Source organism: Sphaeramia orbicularis, chromosome 12 (assembly GCF_902148855.1).
Source record: "Sphaeramia orbicularis chromosome 12, fSphaOr1.1, whole genome shotgun sequence".
In the NCBI taxonomy this organism is placed as follows: domain Eukaryota; kingdom Metazoa; phylum Chordata; class Actinopteri; order Kurtiformes; family Apogonidae; genus Sphaeramia; species Sphaeramia orbicularis.
This window is the reverse complement of record NC_043968.1, coordinates 9,591,211-9,619,098: the sequence shown is the minus strand read 5'-3', so window position 1 is coordinate 9,619,098 and position 27,888 is coordinate 9,591,211. Positions and strand designations below refer to the sequence as shown.

Below are 27,888 nucleotides of genomic sequence, written 5' to 3'. Positions count from 1 at the left end.
TTAAAGCCCACAGTGAAACATGCCTCTACCGGTTTGACTCGATTGAAGAGAGTAATGGCTTTTTAGACACCTGTCCAATGTTGTACCTCCTTCTGGATCCATTCATTTTAATTATGCAACCAATAAGGCAAGGTGGCATCATGGGGTTGATTGTTATTATTAATGTGTTTTTAGGAATATGGAAATATCACTTAACACTTAAAGCGAGGCACTTGTTATGCAGAAAGTCTACAAACTATTCTGGAAAAAAAAAAAAAAAAAAAAAGGAAATGAAGAGAAAGAGAGATGAAGAGAAAGATATAAAGAGTTAAAGAGAACATGCTTCACAGATGGTTGTTATTATTATTATTAAGACCCATAGTGCAGTGTGAAGAGCAGAGCGTACATACAAAATAAGAAGCCAGAGTCTAAGTTAGAATAAATTATTTAACTACTGTTTGCCAGTGAGAGGGTTCCCATATTTAAACAGTGAGTGCAAAACAAAAAAAACAAAGTAAAAGAATCACAAACTAAAAACCAGTTCACTTCATTGCAGTTTGTCCACTACATACATCACAGCATGGGGGATCCGAGAAATTGCATTGAATGGAATGTAACCAAGATCCACAGCACCACATGAGAGAGACATAGAAAGAGAGAGAGAGAGAGAGAGAGAAAGGGAGAGAGAGAGAGAGAGATAGACAGAGAGCGGGCTCAGTAGCTCAGCCTTGGACAGTAAACATCGCACAGCCAGCTTGTGGAGATCAAACAGCAGGGATTTTTTTTTTCTTTGACTTTAGTGTTTTCCAAAAAAAAGGTACAACTGCATGCAAAGCATTCCCATTTAAAACAATGCAAAAATGAGGTAATAGTTTTTTTTCATAGCATTTTTGTGTTATTTCTAAATAAATAAATTATGATTCAGTCGCCCCCAAAAAAACTATATAAAATTAAATACATACCCACAATATCTACAGTTAGTAATAAATTATGATTGTTAAATACTTAAGGCATCTCAAATGACAACACCCTGTGTAAACTATGAAAATTTCATCACAGATGACTCCACTACAGGAGGAGGCAGTGTCAACACTGGCAGTGCACAAGACAGGGAGAAAAATCCTTATTAACAAGATCCTTGGCCCAAGAGGCGAGAAAAATTAGAAAGAAAGAAAGTCTCTGGGCCAAGAATGATTCTTTTACTACTATCACAGTGCATAGGACAGTGAGGGTCCTAAAGGCATCCATTAACACGCAGGCCTCATGAAACTGAAATGACAAGCCGACGCTAAAAACAAACAAAAAAAAAAGGATGAAGAAGAAAAATTCAAAGAAGTTTGGTGAGACTAAAGAGCTGTCGTGAAGTCGACTCATTTTAACAGCCTGAATGTTTCCTCCTGCTGTTGTGTTGTCTCACGTCTGTGTGCACTGTGAGAGGGAGGCTGCCTCCGTCGCACCACATTCTACACGTTTCTAGCAATACAGCATAGCAACCAGCATAGCAACCACGAGGGGAGGTCTGTCACACAAATACACAAGATCAATACGCAAGCTCCTCTCTCTGTTGAAACACTGCATGATTCTATACCTAAATATAAACCAAATGCAATACCGAGGAAGGAAAAACAAACTTTTGTTGCTATAACTATTGTCACATGTGCTTGTTCTTTAGGCATTAAGGTAAACATCAAAAAGAGGATCCTGTCGTTGCCACCAAAGGGGACAGGATGAACAGACGCTACAAGTCAGGGGATAACAGCCACTGACACCGTGCTCATATTTTTTTTTTTTTCATTTGTTAGTGTTGAGAAGATAGTCACAGCTCAGATTAACTAAGTCATGCACACAGCCATCTCTGTACCTTTTGAAATTGAAGAAACACTATCGAAGCTAACAGGCCAAGTTGACAAGAAAACATGCATTTTTAGCACACACTGTTCTGCCACTGGCCCCACGCCAGATGAAGATACAGTACAGGTACAGCGGCAGCTCACATTTACTCCCACGTCACTCTGCAGTGCATGATGGCTTCCTTTTTTCACTCCTTTTTTTTTTTGGCTTTGTATTGTACAAGCACTCCAGTGGCAATGCTTTTTTTTTTCATACATAACTACAGTGAGTCTAAGTGTTGCTTCAAAACCCTTGAAACACACTCACATTTTTAAAGCATCCACGCGTTAGTTCGACACATTCGTTATGTCACACGCAGCAGGGCAGAGCGCACACACACACACACACACACACACACGTGAACCTGTGTGTCAGGTCAAGCTACACTGTGACAAAAAAAATGCATTTTGGTAAAAACACTTTCTACCTAAGTTTAAGTTTTAAGAACACACAACGCCTCAATCACTGGGCTCAGTTTTCAGCAGCAGTGAAAGCGACCTACTCACATGACACCAACCCAAGGTAAATGTACAACTGTATTGCAAAATGTCAAAGCTGCATGAGAGAATTAAAACACTCAACTGGTGCTCGCTGCCCAAAAGTAGGCGGCAGGCAGTCCACCAGTCAGATATCACTTTGTCGGTTACTGCTACTCTACTAACGACCACAAATGATCTTCAGGTGAAATGGCATCAGAGCATTTAGTTGTTAAGCTTTCTTGTGGCAGAATATTCACTTTGATTGAAAGTGTTTGGAAAAAAGAGAAATATATATGTATATTTATATATTCAGAAAGAGAGCAGGAGAGAGAAAGTAGCCAGCTCAGTGTGGGGTTATGTGTTAACCACTCTCAGGACGTTAAGTCATGGCTTTAAGGACATGCTACACAGCCCAGGGCTACCTACGGTACAACACCACAACAGTCACAAACACCCCACTTACAACCAGCAAGCTACAAGTAAACCCTGTGTACATGAGTATGTGTGTGTTTTGCGTGTCTTTTGCTTCCAGAGGGATGTGCTTCTAAAGGAGAGAGTCCTTAGCGGCCTCTCGTGCAGTTAGTAATCCTGGCTTGGCTCAGTAAAGCGTGAGTCAGAAAGGGTGGTGATGTCACATGACGTCTGGAGACATTTTGGCAAAGCACCCAACAGTGGGGAGGTGGGGTGGGGTGGGGGGAGGGTCCAGCAGACCCGGATGGAAGAAAGCAGGAACCACACCAGGGTGATTGACAAGCTGAGGGGGGGGGTGTTTGAATCTCATCAGCTGTCAGGGTTCAGCTGTGTTTCGATGTCAACTCGGCAGATTGGACACTTCCTGCTGGTGGCCAGCCATTGGTCCACACAGCCCTGGTGGAAGAGGTGCATGCAGGGTAATCTCCTAGAAGAAACAGAGAGCCACAAGAGTCATGTTAATTCAAACGTGCAGACCTGTGTGAGGCACTAGAGCAGAGTTTTTCAACCGTTGGGTCGCATGGAATTCAAATGGGGTCGCCTGAAATTTCTAGTAATCAATTAAAAAAAAAAAAAAAATAATAATATGGTGAGTTGACAGAGACAATACTTAAAAGACATGACAAACTGTGAAGCTGAAACTGAAGCATGGTGGTACTGTTTATATTTAGTTTCTCTCTTTAGTTATTACCTCCGCCAAGGAGGTTATGTTTTTGCCAGGGTTTGTTTGTTTGTTTGTCTGTTTGTCTGTCCATTAGTGTGCAACATAACTCAAAAAGTTATGGACAGATTTTGATGAAATTTTCAGGGTTTGTTGGAAATGGGATAAGGAAGAAATGATTAACTTTTGGGGGTGATCCGGAAGAAATCCTGGACTCTGGATCACTTTGAAATTTTCGTTAACATTGTGGTAAATGGGGCCAAAATTTTTGTTTCCCAATATCTCGCTTAATTATTGACCAAAACTCATGAAATTTAACTCAGGAATTGACAATGGGGTCCTCTATCACATTTCAAAGGCTGATCCGGATCTGATCCAGAAGGCGGATTTTATCTCAATTTATATAAAAAATGGGGGTGCCCTTACTTTTTGGCCTACTGTGCCTTTAATATTAAAGGTAGAAATTTCTGACAAGCGCCATCGTGTAGCTCAGTCAGTTCCGCATCGGGAGTATGCCACCGGATTTCATGTAGCTTTAATACTTAAGGAGCTAGATCCAGAAGAAAACCGCCATTACGAGAAATGTGATTTTCGTGGATAACTACTGAACTAATAAGGATATAATTATGAATCCAGTTGCTAATGGTATGTTTTCATGGTCAAGGAATCTTAAAATATAGGTCAAATAAATATGGGACTAATAGTTATGGTGGAAATCACAATATGGGGGAATTGTGCAAATCTCATGCAATTTGACTCAGGGATTTACAATGGGGTGTTCTATCAAATGGCAAAGACTGATCCGGATTTTTCAAAAAGTTATGGACAGATTTGGATGAAAATTTCAGGAAATATTGATACTGGCACAAGGAACAAATGATAAAATTTTGGTGGTGATTGGGGTGGGGTGGGGGTGGGGGGTGCACTGATCTGCCTTGGCGTAGGTCTGCGCTCTCAGAGTGCTTTTCTAGTTAGTTATTAGTTAGTTAGTTTACTAACTTATTTAGTTATTTATTTCATTTCTTTGCTCTATTTATTATTATTGTGACTTCAAGTTTTTTAATTTTTTTTTTTTTTAATTGTATGTTCAAACTCGGGTTTTTATCCCAGATTGTTTTTATTGTTTTTATCTTTTCTGGTTTTTATTGTGTTTTATTGCATCTTGTTTTTATTTATTTGATCTTACCTATATAATTTACTTATCCATGCTGCTATACCGATGAATGGTGGAACACTGGGCACTTTTTGTTTTGTCCTGTCTTTTTGTCCTGTCTGTAAGCGTGATCAAGTGCTTGTCTTGCATGTTTAATGGAAGTGTTGTTGTAATGCCAAGGCAATCACCTAGACTGCAAAACAAATCTACCTACGGGTATAAATAAAATAACCTTGACCTTGACCTCATAACCCCTCTCTTTATCTGTGAATAATATCTGTGTTACTTGGAAGTAATAACTTTTTGGCTTTGTATAGTATTTGTGCTGTTTCAAATTTATTTAAAACTTTTTTCTTTGGCTCATTTAGATGTTCAGAGGCTCCATAGTGAATGTGAAAACACCGTCATCATCTACAACATTGATTCCCCAGTAAAACCCATGGAGTTGGATCAATGACAGTGGATGGACACACTGGGTTTATGTTCAGTTAATGATATATTTTGTTGAAAAAGTTGATTTTTTTCTGTTTCTGATATAGTAACCTTTAATTTTAATCTGAGCTTTTATGAACAGCAAATTAAATATGAGAAAATACCTGATTTTCACTGAAAAAAATGCAAAATACAGATGATAATAAAATAATAGGCTATATCAGTGTTTTTCAACCTTAGGGTCAGGACCCCACGTGGGGTCGCCTGGAATTCAAATGGGGTCACCTAAAATTTCTAGTAATTGATAAAAAAAAAAAAAAAAAAAAAAAAACTTACTCAGAAAAATTATCTGGTGAGTTGACAGAGACAATTCCAATCCATAACAGACATGACAAACTGTGAGTGTGAAACTGCAGCACTGTGGTTCTGTTTATGTCACATGTTCATTGTGGTCAGTTTCAGATGCTGCAGCTCTTTCATAATTCATAGTTTGAGTTCTTGTTTGTTCAGTATTAATTGTCAGCCTTGTAAATCACAGCTGGACTGACTGTACATATCTTGACCAAGGAAAATCAGATTCTCCCTTTGTGCAGTAATCTATACCAAGGTTGTAATAGTTTTGGATTTTTCATTATAGTTTAGTTTCAGTTAGTTTTAACTTTTTCCCCCCTCTAAGTCAGTTCATTTTAATTAGTTTATAGAGCAGGTTTGCTAGTTTTTGTTAGTTTTCGGGTTGTTTTTTTTTTTTTTTTTTTTTTTTTTAATAAATTCTTAGTTTTAGTTTAGTTCTAGTATTAGTTTTAGTTTTTTCATAACTTTTCTCTTCCTTGCTGTCATATTCTCTTAAATCCCAGACAGGACTCTGCTGCTTTCTCCCAGCTTTAGTCTCCATGTTTCCAGGTAGAGTGGGGACCAGAAGACGACTGGAAACCACAAGTGACAGACCATAATTTTTATCTGTTTTAGTTAGTTTTGTAAGCATACAATACAGTTTCAGTTAGTTATCATTTTTTCTTTTAACTGTAGTTTTTATTTATTTCAGTTAACGAAAATGTTTTTTCAATTGTAGTTTTCGTCATTTCGTTAGTTTTCATTAACGTTAATAACCTTGATCTACACCTGGCTTTTCTGCCTCCATCCATAATAATATACATTATATAGATTAAATGTCAACTAAAATTAACGTTTATTTGCAACATAGTATAGCAAACTATTACATGATCAAAAACAAATTCATTTTAGCACAAAAAAAATGCCTCAGTTTTTGAATGTCTGGGGTCACCAGAAATTTGTGATGTGAAAATAGGATCACGAGCCTAAAAAGGTTGAGAACCACTGGACTAGAGAGTGAACACAAATCATTAACTGTATATCTTGAATAACTGACTCTGTGCACAGCCCCATTACTTCCTGAACATCAGGTGGGTTCTTTATTTCCTGTCTTTCATTACACTGGGTTACAAAAAAATGCTTTTGGCAAGTTGTCTAGGTTTTTTCAACTGAATTCGGACCATTTTGCACCGCAAAATCCAAAAATGACATCTGTTTTTCTCAATCAGGTCAGGTTCTTTTGCTAATTTGATTTTGAAAAATTGGATCTTCTCACAAAATTTATTACATTTTTGTGACTTCATCAGTTGATTTTTTATATAGTTCTCACCCAAAATAGGTTTTAAGAGAAAAAAAATTATTTGATCACTTGATTCCTGTTAGGTACAATGGTGTATTCACCGCAGATGTAGCAGAATACATCAGGCTTATTTTTGCAAGATCTTCTAGTCGAAGCCATTTCATTCACCTGTAATATTAAAAAAACCATTCATCATAAATTGGCAAAAGTAAAATCTTCAGAACTCGTTTATTGCAAGAAATATGAAAGAATTTTGAATCATATGATGTGAAAATGCCCATAAATGTAAGCAAAAATGTTAAAAAGCCAATATGTAGCATAATTCAGAAAGTTGACCTGATTGAGCAAAATTAATGTGATTTTTGGATTCAGCACACCAAAATTATCTCAAATCAGCTCAAAAAAATTAATAAATTTGTTGTTGACCAGTGTTATTGGACACACTGATTAATCCAGGTGTGTCTGCTACTTCTTGTTGTGACTACTGATTAATTAGACACACCTGGATTAATCAGTGTGTCCAATAATGACAGACAGGAAATAAAGAACCCACCTGAAGTTCAGGAAGTAGTGGGGCTGTGCATGGAGCTCATTACATTAACATTAGAACCAATAAAATCCAACAACAGGAGGTTTTTACCCATAAGCCCCATCACATGGCTGAGGCTCAAATGGGTGGTATACTCTGATTGTTGTTGTTAATGCCACTATGGGTAACCCTATGGATCCATGCATTAGCAGCACTGAGAAAGTGTTTCTTTTGTCTCTTTTTTTGTTTGTGTGATTGAACTCTAGTGCACAATGAAATGCCGATCAGGGAGAACAATCAAGTGTAGATTGTATGGAACTCCTTACAACGATGACTGAAATACAGACATGTTTTAAGAAAAATGACTCATATGCAGTGTCCAGTGGTACATATTAGTACATGAAGTTCCACAAGCAGCAGGGAGTCCATTTAGTTCAGTGATGCACCTAAAGATGCCTTGTGCTGTGTCATCAGTGGTGCGTGCCTCTCAGACAGCTGAGACTCCATCTGCTGTAAAATGACCCTCTTTCCTCATCCCAGGACACGGCTCTTTATCCACCCCAAGATCACTCTCCTGAACTTGACTGCACATGAGGAGGCATGTGCATAAAGATTTACAGCAGTGGTTTCCAACCTTTTATGGCTCGTGACCCCATTTTAACCCTTTCATGCATAGTGGTCAGTACAGTGGACAGTTCTTCTACAGCTGTTCTCTTGTATATTCATGGGTTTTGTTGTTTTACTTGCATATCAACCAACACAGTGGATACTTATGCACCATCCCATAATACACTGCTTACTGTAACATTCCTGTTCTTGATAAACCTGATCTGCAGAAACATATTTGAGTGTAAATCAATTTCTAACTGTTATTAGACTCTAATTAACAGTTGTTGTTTTTTATAAGTTGTTGTGTTTTGTTGTTTTTTGCATATTATTTGAGTGAGTAAAAACTACTGTTATAGTATATTAAAATGTGAGAAAACACGAGATTAGCAACATTAAAAAAAACATTTATTTCATAGTTTTCACACAGTATGACAGTAAATGCATGTTTCTTTGCTTCAAAAATTAAACGCATGGTGTCCAGCTAAGTGGAAATTTTTCTAACTCCATGAAAAATAGGTTCATTAAACAAAAAAAAAACAAAAAAAAACGAAAAAAAAAAAATCAATCACATTTTTTTTTTCATGCCTAAAGAGGAATAAAAACACTCAGGAAAAAAATATTGATTAAGGTTCTAATAATTCATGCATGAAAGGGTTAACATCACAAATTTCTGGCAACCCCAGACATTCAACACAGAGATTTTTTTTTTTTTTGTGCTAAAAATTAATTGGTTTTTGATCATGTAATAGTTTGCTATACTATGTTGCAAGTAAACATTAATTTTAGAGGACATTTAGTCTATATAATGTATATTATTATGGATGGAGGCAGTAAATCCAGGTGTAGATTACTGCACAAAGAGAGAATTTTATTTTCCTTGGTCAGGATATGTACAGTCAGTCCAGCTGTGATTTACAAGGAGGACAATTAATACTGAACAAACAAGAACTCAAACTATGAATTATGAAAGAGCTGCAGCATCTGAAACCAACCACAATGAACATGTGACAGATAAACAGAACCACAGTGCTGCAGTTTCACACTCAGTTTGTCATGTCTGTTATGTGTTGTGATTGCCTCTGTCAACTCACCATATATTTATATTAGTATGTTTTTATTTTAATTTTTATTAATTACTAGAAATTCCAGGCGACCCCACTTGGGGTCCTGACCCCAAGGTTGAAAAACACTGATTTACAGTGACAGACAGACATGTTCAGATCCTTTACCTAACCCATACAGACCCAGAGCTACTTTTCAATCAGTTCCCAGATGAATTTTTCTCTCTGTTTAGCCTTAATTAATTTTTTTAATCACCATTTAGTGTAAAATTATCCTCTGTATCTTGCATTTTTCACCGTAAATCATATATTTACCTCCGCCAAGGAGGTTATGTTTTTGCCAGGGTTTGTTTGTTTGTTTGTTTGTCTGTTAGTTTGTTTGTTTGTCTGTCCGTTAGTGTGCAACATAACTCAAAAAGTTCTGGACAGATTTGGATGAAATTTTCAGGGTTTGTTGGAAATGGGATAAGGAAGAAATTATTAAATTTTGGTGGTGATCGGGGGTGGGGGGGCCCACGGGGGGGGCCACTGATCAGCCTTGGCGGAGGTCTGCGCTCTCCGAGTGCTTCTAGTTTCGTATATTTAATTTCCTATTTATAATATAGATAGATAGATAGATAGATAGATAGATAGATAGATAGATAGATAGATAGATAGATAGATAGATAGATAGATAGATAGATAGATAGATAGATAGATAGATAGATAGATAGATAGATAGATAGATAGATAGATAGATAGATAGATAGATAGATAGATACTTTATTGATCCTTTGCAGGAAACTATTTGGTTACGACAACAGGAAAAAAAAGATGGTCATGAAAAGTCAGACTTAATTCAAAGGTTATTGTATCAAAACAAAGAAAACTGAAGAAAAAGGGACTTTTTCAGCAAAGATATCATTAATTGAACATAAACCCAGTGTCTCCATCCACTGTCATTGATTAAACTCCATGGGTTTTACTGGTGAATCAATGCTGTAGAAGATGACGGTGTTTCCACGGTAACTACGGAGCCTCTGAACGTCCAAATGGGTCATATCTGATGACCACGAAAATATGAAGAACTGTATTTTACACCAGTTTTTTTTACATGTATTGATAGGATTAGTGGATCAACAGGCATTAAACATTTTGGATCAGTAGATGGTTTTGGTTGCTGGTGGATGTTTGGATCTTTATGGGTTAATAGTTTGGGGTTTTTTTTTCATGTTACTGCTGTACAAGTTGAACTACTTTTCACTGTTGTGTTGTAATACATCATATTTTATGAGAACATCTATTTGTAGCATCGCTGTTAGTCCCACATATCTCTAAAAGTCATCTTTTCATGAATTCAGAATAACAGGTCTGTTTTAAAGGGGACATGTTTTAACCATTTTTAACAAGTTAATGTAAGTCTGACATGTCCCAGAGGAGAGTATTTTAGGTCTTAGCTCAAAATACCACACAGATCGTTCATTCTGTTAGTCTGTATTCGCCTGGATTTCAGTCCTGTTCCAAACAGGTTATGTGTTTTTTTCTGGAGACTGTGGGGTTGGACTGGGACGTTGGTGGACAGAGACTTTCAGAAATAATAACTCAGACAAAAGTGTTTGGTGCCTTCTTTTGTCTTCTCAGTCATATCCTTCAATGATGCACATCACTGATGTAACTTTGACTCCGAGCTGTTAATTCATTGAATGACAGGTGATTCTGCTCCTGTTGTTTCTGCTAGCAACTACTGGGTCATTAAATTCTGCAGTTTTTCATTCACTGCAGCTGAAGTGTTTTTCATTAAAGCTGATGTGTGTGTTATAGTTAAACCTTATTTTTTAGAGCCCCTGCACCAGTGGTTCCCAACCTTTTTTTGTCTCGTGACCCCATTTTAACCCTTTCATGCATGAATTGTGAGAACCTTAGTCAAGATTTTTTTCTTCAGTGTTTTTATTCCTCCTTAGGCATGAAAAAAAACAATGTGATCGAGTTTTTTTTTCGTATAGAGTTACAAAAATATCCATGCATTTAATTTTTGAAGTAAAGAAACATATGTTTAAAACCCAATATCAGAAAGTGATATGAAAACAATGAAATAAAAACATTTTTAATGCTGCTAATCTGATGTCTTCTGACATTTTAACATATTCTAATGCCAGTAATTACTCACTTCATGGAGATAATATGCAAAAAAAACTTCTTGTCTAACAAATAACAATTGATTTGCACTAAAACATGTTAGTGCAGATCAGGTTTATCAAGAACAGCAAAGTTACAGTAGTGGTCTGAATGTCAGTGTATGGGATGGTGTGTAAGTGTCCACTGTGTTGGCTGATATGGAACTAAAACAGCAAAACCCATGAATATACAAGAGAACAGCTGGAGAAGAACTGTCCACTGGAGTGGCCTATGCATGAAAGGGTTAAAATCACACATTTCTGGTGACCCCAGACATTCAAAACAGAGACATTTCTTTGCTAAAATTAATTTGTTTTTGATCATGTAATAGTTTGCTATACTATGTTGGAAATAAACATTAATTTTAGAGGACATTTAGTCTATATAATGTTTATTATTATGGACAGAGGCAGTAAATCCACGTGTAGATTACTGCACAAAGGGAGAGTTTGATTTTCCTTGGTCAGGATATGTACAGTCAGTCCAGCTGTGATTTACAAGGAGGACAATTAATACTGAACAAACAAGAACTCAAACTGTGAATTATGAAAGAGCTGCAGCATCTGAAACTGACCACAATGAACATTTGACAGATAAACAGAACCACAGTGCTGCAGTTTCACAACCACAGTTTGTCATGTCTTATGGATTGGGATTGTCTCTGTCAACTCAGCATATATTTTTTATTAGTATTAAGTAAGTAGTATAAGTATTAATTTTTTTTTTTTTTAATCAATTACTAGAAATTTCAGGTGACCCCTTTTGAATTTCAGGTGACCCCACGTGGGGTCCCGACCCCAAGGTTGAAAAACACTGGCCTACACCTTTTATTAAGAGATGAAAACATTATTTGTTACAGTACATGCCCTGTAAGATTTGTGACTGTGTATTTTACAGCAATCTCAAGAGGGCATTTAAAGAATTTATCTAACTTGAGAAGGAGAGTATTAACCTAAAGCCACAAACAAACCACTTTATCTTTAACCAATAAAGACCCAGTACTACTTTTGTGGCCATTCCCAAATGAATTTTTCACTGTATTGAACCTTGATTAAGTGATTTATCACTATTTACTGTAATATTATCCTCCGTATTTTGAGTTGGGTTTTGTTTTTTGTTTTTTTCAGTCAAAATCAGTTTTTTTCCTATATTTAATTCAGTAATTATGTAAGTGTTCATTCAAGCTCAGTTGTAGGGTTAATTTATCTGAAACAAAAGTTATAAAAAAGTGACTTTTTCTATTAAATATATTATTAACTGAACATAAACCCAGTGTGTCCATCCACTGTCATTGATCCAACTCCATGGGTTTTACTGGTGAATCAATGTTGTAGAAGATGACGGTGTTTCCACTAGGGCTGTAAGAAAATATCAGTTCTGCAATATATCGCAATATTTCATTTCACAATACTGTATCGATATTAAAAAGTACTGTATCGATATTTTTAGGTATTTATTCAAATGCAGATATTGTTGAGGTTCATTTTTGTTTTTTTGTTTTCCTTTTTTGTTTATATTTTATTGATTATTATTTAACACTCTTTTCTTAAATAATGTAGTTCCTTTGTTGGGATTGCACAAAAATAATGTTCTGATGTTATGAACTAAGAGAATATGAACATTTGAACAGGATCTTAAACTGTAATGTCTGTAAAACATCATTTAAGTTTGAACACAGGAACATGTTGTGATATAGCATTAGATCCTGTTTTGATCAAATAAAAATGTGTTTAGTATTTTTGCAGATTTCTGGTGTAATTCAATTGTTCAAGGAAATAACCATTTAAAAAAAAAGAAACAAACAAAAAATTGCCTTTTTAACAGTATCATGATATATTGTGATATATCGTATCGTGATCCTAGTATTATGATTTGTATCCTATCACCGCCGATACACAGCCCTAGTTTCCACGTTCACTATGAAGCCTCTGAACGTCCAAATGGGTCATATCTGATGATCATGAAAAGATGAAAAACTGCATTTTACACCAATTACACTGGTCAACAACAAATTTATTGTTTAAGTTTTTTGAGCTGATTTAGGATAATTTTGGTGTGCTGAATCCAAAAATCACATTAATTTTACTCAATCAGGTCAACTTTCTGAACTATGCTACATTTTGGCTTTTTAACATTTTTGCTTACATTTATGGGCATTTTCACAACATATGATACAAAATTCTTTCATATTTCTTGCAATAAACGAGTTCTGAAGATTTTACTTTTGCCAATTTATGATGAATGGTTTTTTAATATTACAGGTGAATGAAATGGCTTGGACTAGAAGATCTTGCAAAAATAAGCCTGATGTATTCTGCTACATCTGCGGTGAGTACACCATTGTACCTAACAGGAATCAAGTGATCAAATGATTATTTTTCTCTTAAAACCTATTTTGGGTGAGAACTATATAAAAAAAATCAACTGATAAAGTCACAAAAATGTAATCAGTTTTGTGAGAAGATCTAATTTTTCAAAATCAAATTAGCAAAAAAACCTGACCTGATTGAGAAAAACAGATGTCATTTTTGGATTTAGCGGTGCAAAATGGTCCTAATTCAGTTGAAAAAACCTAGACAACTTGCAAAAAACATTTTTTTGTAACCCAGTGTTATTTACATGTATTGATAGAACCAGTGGATCAACAGGTATTGAATATTTGACATGACTAGATAGTTTTAATTGCCAGTGGATGTTTGGGTCTGTCTGGGTTAAGTTAAGAGGCTTTCACTTGACTGGACGTGGATGAGAAAGTGTAATCAAACAGTAACTAAAGCTCTCAGACAAACATAATGGAGCAAAAAGTACAATATTTGTGTATTTTGGGTTAAATGGAAATATGCACATTTGTCTCAAAAATGTACTTGAGTCAAAATACTCGGTTAATCTCCTCCACTGGTATTAAAAAGTGGTTCTGACCTGACGTCCTCCCCGTCCTCAAGCATGGACAAACAGATGGTACATTTCTCATCCACATCTGTTTCCTCCTCCTCCCCGATCTTCAGCTGTATTGGCTTTCTCTGTTTTCAGGTCAGATTACAGACAGACAGACAAAGGGGTGGGATCAAAAAAGCTATTAGAGCCCAGTGAGATACAGTCAATAGATCACATCTCCTACAGCATGTTATTCCGGCCTACCTTTTTGTATTTGTGTGGAAAGGTGAACCTCTCGATCGTTGTCTGCACAGCCCCCCTGCTGACGCTGCCTAGACGGTCCTCTAGCTGCAACAGCTCCTAATGAAAGGTTTAAAGGGTTGAATGAACGCAGGGATCAAATGAATGTCTAAAATATAAGAACGGTATTTTGAGGATTTAGAGATTGAGCTGTACCTCATAACTTTCCCGTACGGCAGTGGCGTGCCTTGAAGGGTTCAGACTCTGCAGTGCTAACAGGTGCAGCTGTGGGTATGGGTAGTTTCTGATTTCATGCACAACCTAAGCACAAGAAAGGCACTTTTATCACATCACAGTGGACATTATCCTGACAACTACAACCTCAGAAAATTTCATTATGATAATACGGTCAGAGGATGAGTAAGGGTGTGTATTGGCAAGAATCTGGCGATACGATACAAATCACAATACTAGGATCACAATACGATATATCACGATATATCATGATACTGTTAAAAAGGCAATTTTTTTTGTTTGTTTCTTTTTTTTAAATGATTATTTCCTGGAAATAACAAATACTAAACACATTTTTATTTGATCACAACAGGATCTAATACTATATCACAAAATGTCCCTGTGTTAAAACTGAAATTATATTTTGCAGACATTACAGTTGAAGATCCAGCTCAAATGTTCATATTCTATTTGTCCATAACTAACATCAGAACATTATTTTTGTGCAATCCCAACAAACTATATGGACAAAAATGTCAGGACACGTCATGTCTACAGCTGTAAGGTGTTCTGTTCATGATGAATGATCTACAAAATGAACAGCATAATCAACAAATTTAGTGAAAATGAACAAAATAATCAACAAAATTACTAAAAATGAACAAAATTAACCAACAAAATGAACAAAATAATCAACAAATAAACAAATTAATCAATAAATTCAAGGACAGCAGACAAAATAATCAACAAAATGAGTAAAAATGAACAAAATAATCCAAAAAAAAAAAGGAACAAAATAATCAACAAATAAACAAATTAATCACTGAATTCAAGAACAGTAGACAGAATAATCAGCAAAATGAGTAAAAATGAACAAAATAATCAACAAAATGAACAAAATGAATAAAAATTAACAAAATAATCAACAAATAAACAAATTAATCAATGAATTCAAGGACGGTGAACAAAATAATCAACAAAATGAGTGAAAATGAACAAAATAATCAACAAAATGAGTAAAAATGTACAAAATAATCAACAAAATGAGTAAAGAATGAACAAAATAATCAACAAAATTAACAAAATAATCAACAAATAAACAAATTAATCAATGAATTCGAGGACAGTGAACAAAATAATCAACAAAATGAGTAAAAATGAACAAAATAATCAACAAATAAATGAATTAATCAATGAATTCATGGACAGTGAACAAAATAATCAACAAAATGAGTGAAAATGAACAAAATAATCAACAAAATGAGTAAAGAATGAACAAAATAATCAACAAAATTAACAAAATAATCAACAAATAAACAAATTAATCAATGAATTCAAGGACGGTGAACAAAATAATCAACAAAATGAGTAAAAATGAACAAAATAATCAAAAAAAGAAATGAATTAATCAATGAATTCAAGGACAGTGAACAAAATAATCAACAAAATGAGTGAAAATGAACAAAATAATCAACAAAATGAGTAAAGAATGAACAAAATAATCAACTAAATTAACAAAATAATCAACAAATAAACAAATTAATCAATGAATTCGAGGACAGTGAACAAAATAATCAACAAAATGAGTAAAAATGAACAAAATAATCAACAAATAAATGAATTAATCAATGAATTCAAGGACAGTGAACAAAATAATCAACAAAATGAGTGAAAATGAACAAAATAATCAACAAAATGAGTAAAAATGTACAAAATAATCAACAAAATGAGCAAAATAATCAACAAAATGAGTAAAAATCAACAAAATAATCGACAAAATGAGTAAAATGAACAAAATAATCAACAAAATGAGCAAAATAATCAACAAAATGAGTAAAAATGAACAAAATAATCAACAAAATGAACAAAATAATCAACAAATAAACAAATTAATCAATGAATTCAAGGACAGTGAACAAAATAATCAACAAAATGAGTGAAAATGAACAAAATAATCAACAAAATGAGTAAAAATGAACAAAATAATCAACAAAATGAGCAAACTAATCAACAAAATGAGTAAAAATGAACAAAATAATCAACAAAATGAACAAAATAATCAACAAAATGAGTAAAATGAACAAAATAATCAACAAAATGAACAAAATAATCAACAAATAAACAAATTAATCAGTGAATTCAAGGACAGTGAACAAAATAATCAACAAAATGAGTAAAACTGAACATCTGACCTGCTCAGACAGTAAAAAGTGCTTTTGGGATGCTTCAAATAACCATTATTTAATAAAACAGTGTTAAATAATAACAATAAATAAAATATAAACAATAAAGAAAGACAAAAAGCAAAAGTGAACTTCCACCATATCTGCATTTGAATAAATACCCAAAAATATCGATATAGTACTTTTTAACAACGATACAGTATTGTGAAGTGAAATATTGTGATATATTGCAGAACTGATATTTTCTAACACCCCTAGGGATGAGAGTTTGTGAACAACGCACCACTTGTGCTGAGGATGTGTTCCTGGGAAAGTGGTGCATTCGCGGGGAGCCCAGGTAATGCTGATAGTGCTGTGGAAGCTGCTGGAGCTGGTACTGGTGGTGAGGGAGGCCAGCATCTACACTGAGGTCCCTGCAGGCACACAGACAGGTGGCTAAAGTAACGCACTTCAGCCAGCCCATGCAGGCCCATGGACGGACAGATGGACGCATAATGAAAGGACAGGATCATTTCTAGACTCTACAGGACTCTGGTTAAGCTCCTGCTGTGACTCACCAGTCAGTGCCTTCGGCCAGGTAGCGTGGCTGTTGTGTCATTGGCTGGGGGACATGGAGGGGAGGGGAGTACTCATAACCTGAACGCAGCCGGTGCGGGTTCAGGGGAATACGCTCCTGGGTTCTTCTGCACATAACAAAATGTAAAATGACATTGAGAATAAGAGTCACTTTTTATGTTTATGCATTTGGCAGATGCTTTTTTCCAAAGCGACTTACAGGGGAAAACCAATTAAATCACTCAATCAATCAAATTTTATTTATATAGCGCCAGATCGCAACAAAAAAGTTATCTCATGACACTTTATATATAGAGTTGGTCAAAACCAGACTCTAAGCCAATTTACAGAAACCCAACAGAATCTTTTTAATTCATGAAGACCCAGTGCTGCTTTTGTGGCAGTTCCTAATGTTTTTTCTTATATTTAATTCACTGATCATGTAGATCAGGGGTGTCAAACTCATTTTCTTTCAGGGGCCACATTCAGCCCAATTTGATCTCCAGTGGGCCAGAACCAGAAAAATAATGGCATAGTAGCCTATAAATAATGACAACTCCAAATTTTTTCAATGCAAAAAATAACATTAAATTATGAAAAACATTTATATTTTATAAACTATCCAAACAAAAAGGATGTGAATAACCTGAAAAAACTGAAATTTCTGAAGAAGAAAAATAAGAAGAAATAAAAATAAGAAAAATTTGATCAGTATTTTGCCTCAGCTTATGATTTATACATGTGCATTACAGATCAGTTCTACCAAGAAACAAAACAAGCAGAATATTGTTAATTTATTTTACTATTTATAATTAGTTATTTATTATTGATGTTTTATCATTAAAGAATATCAGAATTTAATGTTCGTTGGAATAAATCAAAGAGAAAATATTGGTGGTGCCATTATTTATAGGCATAACATCATATTATTTTTTTCACATTAAACCAAGAAGAAAATTTGGAGTCATAATTTTGAGGTTATTATGCTATTATTTTCAAGTTCGACGCCCTTGACCGTTAATATTTTCTGCACTTTGCAAATTCATCCTGTGGGCCGGATTGGAACCTTTGGCGTGCTGGTTTTGGCCCCCGGGCCACATGTTTGACACCTGTGATATAGATGTTCATTCAAGATCAGATTAAACTTGAGGGTTACATCAAAAACAAAGACAACTGAAGAAAAAGTGACTTTTTGTGCAAAATATATCATTAGCTGAACATGAATCAAGTGTGTCCATCCACTGTCATTTATCAAACTCTATGGATTTTCCTGGTGAATTAACCCTTTCATGCATAGTGGTCAGTACAGTGGACAGTTCTTCTACAGCTGTTCTCTTATATATTCATGGGTTTTGTTGTTTTAGTTTCATATCAGCCAACACAGTGGACACTCATGCATCATCTCATACAGTGCAATTCATACCATTACTGTAACTTTGGTGTTCTAGATAAACCTGATCTGCAGTAACATGTTTTAGTGTAAATCAATTGCTAATTGCTATGATACTGTAATTAATAGTTTTCTGAAACAAAAAGTTTGGTTTTTTTTGTTTTTTTTTGCATATCCTCCTGAGACCCAGCAATGCATTGTGTCCTCTATAGGGAACAAAAGTTTGGCAGTTTAACTAAAATGCTGTCCATTGCAAAGGACATTCCATTAAAAAAAATCAATCAATAAATAAAAATTATTTTTTAAAAAATGTATCTGGAAAAAACTGTTGCATTGCAGTTTCCAATCAAGACAATTTTATAGTGTAAAAAAGCTAAAATTGTCAATTTCCTGGGTCTCAGAGGATATTATCTCCATGAAATGAGTAATAACTAGTATTAGAGTAGGATAAAATGTGAGAAAACATCAGGTTAACGGCATTAAAAATGTTTTTATTTCAAAGTTTTCACACAGTATATCACTGTCTGATGATGAGTTTTAAATACATGTTTCTTGGCTTCAAAAATTAAACGCATGGTGTCCAGCTGAGTGGACATTTTTGTGACTCCACGAAAAATAGGTTCATAAAAAAAAAAAAAAAAAAAATTCAATTGCATTGCTTTTTTAATGCCTAAAGAGGAATAAAAACACTCAAGAAAAAAATATTGACTAAGGTTCTCATAATTCATGCATGAAAGGGTGAATGTTGTAGAAGATGAAGATGTTTCCATATTCACTACAAAGTCTCTGAACATCCAAATGGGTCATATCTGATGACCATGAATTTATTTACATGCATTTATAAGATTAGTAGATCAACAGTTATTTAACATTTTATATCAGTAAATTATTTTGGTCGCCAGTGGATGTTTGGGTCTTTATGGGTTAAAAAGCAATCAGAATAAAAAGTCTGCATTTCTCCTTAAATTTAAAATGCATTCCTCATTTCCTATGAGTCTGTAGTTTAAAACAAAGTTGCACCCAGTGGAAATCTCCTGGGCTGACGTGTTCCTTGAGTGTCCATTTGAGCTAGCTCCAAAACAAATAAATATTTATATTCACAGCCTGGTAATAAAAACAGTTTTGGTTTCTATAACTAACTTCCCCATTCATGACACTGGTATGACAGACCTCTTCAGATTACATCAGGGTTAAATGTATACATAATTAATGGCATGGTTGCCTGATTGACAGGTGAGTATCATCTGACCTGTGGGCTTTGATTAGCTCAGCTCCAGTCGGACGTCTGGACCTCTTGTTTGTTGAATAAAACTTTAACCCAGACAGACAGCTCTACTGTAGATATGTTTACAAGTCACACTAATGAGACCATCACAGTATTCTGACATTAAGTTTAATGCTACATAATTACCTTAGCATACAATTAGTGTAACTAAGCTTCATTAGCTAATATTAGCATTAACTTATATTGGACTAATACTATATGTTCTGTCAGTTAGCCAGCTAATTAGGCCAGCTAGCCCTAATTAGTGTGTACAGACACTATGCAAATGTGACATTACTGTTATCACACAGAGGTGTATGTGGTTACATTTATTATCAATCTGAAATGACTCGTTTTTTTTTTTTTTTACATGAAACTGTTGATGTGGTCTGAGTTTTCACTATGTTAGCATTAGCTTAGTGAGCTCCTTCAGCCCCATACTGCCCCAGCTTCACCATCTTGTCCAAATAATAATAATAATAATAATAATAATAATAATAATAATAATAATAATAATAATAATGATAACACTGGTCTACAATTTTTTAGAAATGATTTGCTTCAGAGATTAAATGTGTTAAATGTTACGTATTTTAATAAGATTAATTGGAAAATAAATGACAAAAGTGCCGGTTTGCTGATGTTTCCAAGGTGTATGATGAAGTGTTATTACACATATATATTGGTTTATGTACATTTATATAATAGTTTTATAAATCTTCCACTAAATAGAACCTGTAAAGTGAATGTATTCTAATGTGCAGACAGTGTTTTGAAGTAGATCTTGTAGCTCTGAGACAAATATTCCTTTTGAGTCAAACCCATTCTCTTGTTAATTCTTGAGTTTCACATTTTGACCCAAGGCTGTATCTTGGAAAGTTCAGCCAACCAGCATTTTTTACTTGATTTTTCTTTATCAGTGACTCTCATGTGGTAAAATTTCATTATTTTTATTCTGGAAGCATTTTCCTTGTAGACCTGTGTGATAATAATAATAATAATAATAATAATAATAATAATAATAATAATAATTATTATTATTATTATTATTATTATTATTATTATTATTATTATTATTAATAATAATAATAATAATAATACTATAACAATGGGGACTGCATCACAAGGCTTCAAATTTTCAGTCCATAACCAGTGGCTAATGTCACAGAGGATGGAATTCTGTGTTTATATAGTTGTATTTTCACTTTTTTTTTTTTTTTTTCTAGATTTCATTGTACAGCCGTGGAAAAAAAAAAAATTAGACCATCAAAAGTCATCAAAACAATGGTTATGCAATCAAGTACTAACTCCTGTGTGTATCATGTGACTAAAATAGACAGAAAAGAGAAAAAAAAGCCTAAAAGCACTGTTTTTGTCAGTACAATGCCATAGCTATTGATGGAAGAACTGAAGTGATTTTGGTTTTTTTCAAGAAAACATGGAAAATGGATAGATATCAGCTCTGAAATTAAACTCATATGAGCTATTTTTGTTATTATCATTATATTTGTCAAAAAAAAAAAAAAGTACCTTTAGTTGTACCAGGCATCAAAATGAACAAGAAATTGAAGAAAACAAGGGTGGCCTAATATTTTTTTCTGTGACTGTACTTTGCTTCAGTGAAAATGGAAAAATTGTTTCTTTTTGCTAGACAAAGTATACTGCTTCTATTTAACATGTAAACTCTACTTATGGGTTAGATTTGCACACTTAGAGTTCATTTATAATCGGTGCAGAAGCAGTTTTATGTGAACAATCAACAATGTTACAGGCAATAATAGTGTACGATAATTTGAAGTATTGCACAGCAAAACACATTGCTCACTTTGAGCAATCAGCATTACCAATCAACCTTATTTACTTTAAACTTTCTTCACATTGTGATAAAATACCTTTTCAAATCAGTCCTCCCAACCCTGAATATGAGTTAAAGACTTTTGATTTGATTGCATATGCATTTGTAAAGTTTTACCTGGAGTGTGGGAGAATTCTGCGGTGCTGCGCTTCAAGAAGCTGCTGTTGGATGAGGTATTGCTGGTGTAAGGCCTGAGGTAGGAATGGAGGCCCTGGCATATCCTGGAACTGAGGGGGTGCAGGCAGGGCAGTGAGGGGCGGATGGTGTGCTGGGGGCAGGTGGGTGGCCAGGCCTGTCTGGGGCGGTTGGCTGGCATGTCCTAGGGGGAACTCAGCTGAAATGGGTGCCTGCGGAGCGCCCAAGTGAAAGTGTCGGCAGGAGGTAGCATGGCTGTGTTGGTGCCTGGTAAAGTGTGCTCCTATTGGGAATAAATGCGAGTGATCAGAACGGAGATTCGCCTGTGATCACTAGTTCAATTAACTGCAGAAAGACCAGGACAAACCAGTGGAGAGTGCACACATACCGGTCACACTGATAGAAAAGTGTACGATGAGACGTACACACACTCACACAAATACTGACTATTACCACCAAACTATGGTCGAGATGTGACACAGGAAGAGTCGAGACAAGACAACAGATGGAGGATACAGACTGTGAGACCCCTGTGGAGCACTATCTAAACCCACAGACAGATTGCACCCAATGTCCTGCCATAGCACAGCCTTTAGGAGAGATGAATCTTCCATAACAGCTTGGACTGTTTCCAAGTCAATCTATAGCACCAAGGGTTGTCTTTTGTTCATAGCTAGCCACTGGAATTGATTCTGAGGCTGTATTATGTCTGCTACTTAAAGGGGCAAATACTCAGCTGCAGGTTTTTCATACAGACCTCCATAACACAGTTTGCTTCTTAGATAACAGTCAAGCCTCACTGCAGCTGAGGTGGGCTCTAAAGATTATCCACCTCTGTCTACCTTCCCCCATCCTGTTCTACCAGCGGTGTAGGAGAGATGAGATTGCGTGGTAGTCCCACTGAGTCACCTCAGTGTCGAGTTGCACCAAACAATCAATATGAATTACTCCAGGCTCAAATAAAGGAGGCTTGAAGGAGGAGTTAGGCGGGGACATACAGTTACTACTTCAACTTCCAATTACGGTTGTATTAATGCTTTTTCTGCAACAGGAGGCAGACAGCAGCGTTGGGAGATGATGAGTGCAATGTACATTTGCTCTTGAAAAGCCCCAATCAAATTATGTTTCCTGGAGGAGACATCTGCCTTTCCTCTGTTGTGTCAGCTTTTGTCCTTTTGGCAGGGAAGATGAAAATAGAAGATATACCCTTTATAGAATTATTCTGAAACATCTTCCAGCAGCAAAAATATGTAACGGCAAAGTAGCATTTAATAGTGTCCTGATATTACCCCCTAAATCTACTTATTTATTTCATTAATTCCAATATGACATATTTGCTTGGTTGATCTGCTTTGTTACATATAGCTGCAGGCCATGCGAGGCCAGTGAACCTTGAGAACTTGAAAACCCTGTTTGGCTGAGGAAGTAGAGCAGAAATGGTAGACTTGTGGTTTGGATTGGTAAAAAGTGCATATTGGTTTTGTACAAACTCTGTGACCTGATAAGTCTGGACTCACAGTGAGGCTTAGATTAAATATCATACGCATTTTAATGCATGAACTACTCACATCAGTATTTGACATTCTGCATTGCTTCCAGCAATAACAGCTGCGATGCTTTTATTGTTTAATCTCTGCTTCAAGTTTGACGATTGGTGCAGAAGAGACCCCCACCCATCCTCACACATGTGCGCACGCACGCACACACACACACACACACACACACATATATACCCATGCACCTCCAGTCACCCCTGAGCTGCTGCACAGGCAGCCCCTCCCCCACGGTATGGCTGCGGCATGGTGTCCCTGTCTGAGTGACGGCCTGGAAGCCCCTCCCATCTGCGACTGCAGCAGTCTGACATCGAACCTGTCTCTCTCTCTCTCTCTCTCTCTCTCTCTAACCCCCTCCCTGGCTTCTATCACTGCAGCTTTACAATCACATCTCCTCTCACCCATAATCCTGTCTTTTAGGCTTAGGCCAGTGGTCTTCCATCATGTGACGTATTCAGCTGTGTGCATGCAGATTTCCAATGCAGCCATCACAAACCTGCTGATATCACCGATTACCTCACTCACAATCCGAGCACTGAACTAATGAGAGAGATCAGTCTCTTTGATGTACAGCCACATTGAAAAGCTGCAAACACACAGCTCTAAATGAAACATACTTTGCACACCACTCACTGACCTTGATGCCTTTCATTGGTCAAATAAGGACAGGCTGTGAGAAAAAAATGATTCAATGTAGGTTTTATCAGTGCAGCGTCGAACACTGTGTGCATGCAGGATGGAGAATGAATACATTACAGCTGTTGTGCTTTTTTTCTTTTTAAGTCTGCTCCTGCTGCTCTCAGTGAAGAAATTTGAGACACCTTCTGTCTGCACATAAATAACTCCAACTATTTTAGACATTATGGACAGCCGTATGGCTCGACTGGCTCAGCAGACTCCAACATACAGAAAAACATTTAACTCATTTAACTGCCAAATTCATGGTTAAAACTTGAAGCTTAATACTTCAAATCGATGCCATGAGTCTTGTGACACATTATTCCATTTTATCACCCTTCAAAGAAGCAAATAATTTAAGAATGGAAAACCCTTTCACAAAAGACAACACAGTAAAAAGACACTGTAGGTTAAAAATAAAACCCATAAATGACATTGTACACCCTTGAAATATTAACACAGTAATTGTAATTGCTTACAGTTTACTAATAAATAAAGGTAAACAATTACTTACACCAGTAGGCATGGTATAGTCCCAAAGGTTTCCCATTGTTTTATTATATCACACATTTGAAGACTATCGTGTTAGAAATATTTATCACAGGTTTTATGATAAATGAAGGTTTGTTAGCTTTAAGATTCTTTTCTGCCAATATCTCAGAGTAGGGCTGGTGGTATAAGGTACAATGAGACACCATTATTAATATACATTTGTCTCTCTTCACAAGTTATACGATTCCCTTTATTGCACTACTTGTCTGTATCATAAGCCATTTCAGGCAAAATTAGAACTCAGTTACCACAACCTCTTCAATACTGAATTATTTTTTGTATGATATGCTAAAGTGTCTGAATCAATCAGCACTTTTTTTTTAGAGAATAACAAAAGCAGCCCTTCCTTATTTAATATATTAAAAGAGCGTTTTAGTTGAATTGACAGAAAATGTACTTTGTCATGTACCTTGATAGAGAATTAGATCCATATTGCCTGAAGTGGTTCCAATGCTACAATTTCAACACCAATGAACACCAATGAGTGGATGTGAGGGAGGCTATGTTTGTTTAATAAAAAACTGTGTATGGATTAGAAGGAAAATGAAAGCATGTGACACTACATTACCAATGTCTGCGTGTTCTGGTATAAACATGCGTTTTGTTTCAATGAATAAGAAAATTTGGTTGCCCCCGCTCCAATAGAAGCAGAGTAGCAACTTGCAGAAAACTCTGTCAAAGACAGCTGAGAAATGAGAGCACATATAGAGTGAGGGGACCGTCTCAGTGACAGCACAGAGTGAAGAAGGGAAGAGGGGGAGCACACATGGAAATCAGCAAAAAGCACACTGAAGGTTAGGAAGAAAACTACAGTCTTTATTGGAAAATATTAGTATGTGTGGCACTGTGTGATAATAGTAATAATAAGAGTAATAAGGCCTATATAACCAGAATAATACCATGCAAATAAAGACCAAAGGCAAGGCCCAACCATGCTCTCTGTAGGGTTAACAGAACAGAAGCAGCATCCAATGAGTAGATGTGTATGCTTACAGCACATTTCAGTACAGCAGGGACATCTCTACACAAAGATTACATTGGAATCTGCTGTTCAATGTAGAAAAACAAAATGTATAAAATGACCATGCATTAGGATCTAATACAAGAACATAAGGTAGAAAACCACAACCAAAGAATAAAAGACATTGTAAATCTAAAAAGGAGTTCTACAGCAGTGCAGGATATACACATCCCTGTAAAATGGATAGCATTCTGGAGGCGTCTGAACGATTTGAGAAGGGGCTGTGCATGATAAGTGGATCAAAAACAGGGATTTCTCAAATAGGATGATTTAGACCCAGACTCCTGCCAATTTACTGTTCCCGTCAAAACCAATTCATCTAGCAGGAACACAGTCTTTGACTCATGGAGAGGATTATAATTAGCTGTTTGTATACACCACTGTAACAGGTGCAGTGGACCATCAAATATGAAACTACACATGACACAGACTACTGTGCTTTGAGCTCTGCAGGTACCGGCCAATTGGTGAAAGTTAACAGGATAATTAGATGTTTTGGAGACGGTGATCATACACCTGCTGGTACAATGCACCTTTGCAAATAGGGGGGGGGGGAATGGAGACAAAATCCAATGACTTCGATCAAGCCTGGCTGTAATCGAATCAGGGAGGAGTCAAAATGTATCCACTTTACAGAAATTTACAGCAGAATGTAGTCTATCCACACTGAATGGGAGAATCACAATGACAGTCTGTAGTAAAGTCTAATGCTACAATGGGTTATTCACTAAAGAGCAACATGACAGTTTAAATAAAGACAAACTGTTTTCTACAAAGAAGGTGTTATTCTTTAGTCTGTTACACAGAAGGATACGGTATGAGTGGGAACTCGGTTTTTTTTAATGCCAATGTCGTCTTCAGATGGAAGGAGGAAATGAGGAAGAAGGGATTCACAATACAGCTAGATGCAGAGAACAGGCAGAGGCTACGGCAGACAGCAGCAGATGATCGTTAGCTACACAATGGAGGGGGACAAAGGTCTGAGAAATGCGGAATGTAGAGCCAGCCTCGATACTATGGAACAGGAAAAAAGAACACAAATAAAAGCACAATGAAATCATTGGTGCTACTGCATGTAGTTTTAACAATCAATTACTACTACTACTACCACTACCACTACTATTATTATTACATAATCAACACAGATAGCCTACTGCATTGGAGAGGTTATTGTTTTTATTTTTATTTTTTATTTTTTATCTTATTTCCAATTCAGCAAGTGGGATTAATCGCCTTATTTTAAATGGAGGATTCGATGTGTTCAAAGATGCACCTGCGAGGAAAATACAGCAGGATTCATTGTTTTGTCGCTGCAAATATTCATAAGGTTATGGGCAAAATGCCACCATTTTACTGCCTTTTACAATAGCCAGCCATAGCTCCTAATCTGAGGTACGGCCATTACACCGGGTTCATTAAACAACTGTAATGAATGGATGGTTAGTCACTAAAAGCTCTGGTAGATCAAATAAACACACACAAAAATAAGCCTTGTGTTGCCGGTTGTCAGTCCACGGGCACAGCTGCTTGGCTCGGCTCGTCTGGGCTAAATGAAGCCAAATCCAGACCGAGCCCTGGGTATTATTATTATTAGCTAAAGCTCAGCTAGTCAGTGCGGTTTGAGTCGTGCTACTGGTTATTGTTCGGTTTACCGTTAAGCTCGAGCCGCCGCCGCTCGAGCCGCAGAGCGCACGTAAACACCGCGCGCAGACCGACCGCGCGCACCGCTAGCAAAACCGGACACACAGCTGAGGGAGGAGAACGGCGGCTGCCATTTGACAGCTGCGGTCATTTGATCCGGTTAAAAGGCCCCGGGCAAACCCGAACAGGGATTTTCACAGCGTTTCTCAATTATTTTCATTGGACGCTTTACTCGTATTAGTCTGAATTAACGCGGTTGCTACTATTAGCAAAGCGGCTAACGGTGTCTAAGCTGGATTCACGCTATTACGCTGGCTTTGCCTTTTGCTAGCAGGTGTCTGCTCTGATGTTTACATCCACCGTGGACATGTAAAAAGAAGGAACGTCGAGAAATTGTTAGAGTTATGATAAAAGATATATATGTATAACTAGGCATACCTCTATTTCTAACTGAGCCGAAGACGGGGAGAACCAGATATCCAACATGTACTAACACCATCCTGGGTCCTTCTTTGTTGTGTAGGCAGCCAGTGAGGCAGATGGTCCATGGAAATGATCCCCTCCAGTCCCCAGCACATTCAAACACACAGGCTGCGCTGCTTTAACACACACTTCACGGCGACCAATCCCTGCATCCCTGTGATCAGGACCCTCCGGCTTTGGCA

General features: G+C 36.3%; 1 protein-coding gene across 3 annotated transcripts; it reads right to left on the bottom strand.

The window, feature by feature from the left end:
* Nucleotides 1–27,888, bottom strand: ark2ca (arkadia (RNF111) C-terminal like ring finger ubiquitin ligase 2Ca). 3 transcript variants are annotated; one of them, XM_030149266.1, is made up of 9 exons: nt 27,662–27,854; nt 24,971–26,596; nt 21,761–22,061; nt 17,137–17,262; nt 16,863–16,992; nt 14,379–14,483; nt 14,187–14,282; nt 13,968–14,068; nt 1–3,246 (listed from the first exon to the last, which is right to left on the bottom strand). In XM_030149266.1, exons 2-9 carry the CDS (start codon nt 24,990–24,992, stop codon nt 3,129–3,131), a joined length of 999 nt encoding a protein of 332 aa, XP_030005126.1. In that variant the 5' UTR covers nt 24,993–26,596; nt 27,662–27,854; the 3' UTR covers nt 1–3,128. The 3 variants fall into 3 exon arrangements, with proteins under 3 accessions (XP_030005126.1, XP_030005127.1, XP_030005125.1); XM_030149267.1 differs by lacking the exon at nt 27,662–27,854 and adding an exon at nt 27,063–27,655; XM_030149265.1 differs by lacking the exon at nt 24,971–26,596 and having other exon boundaries at nt 27,662–27,888.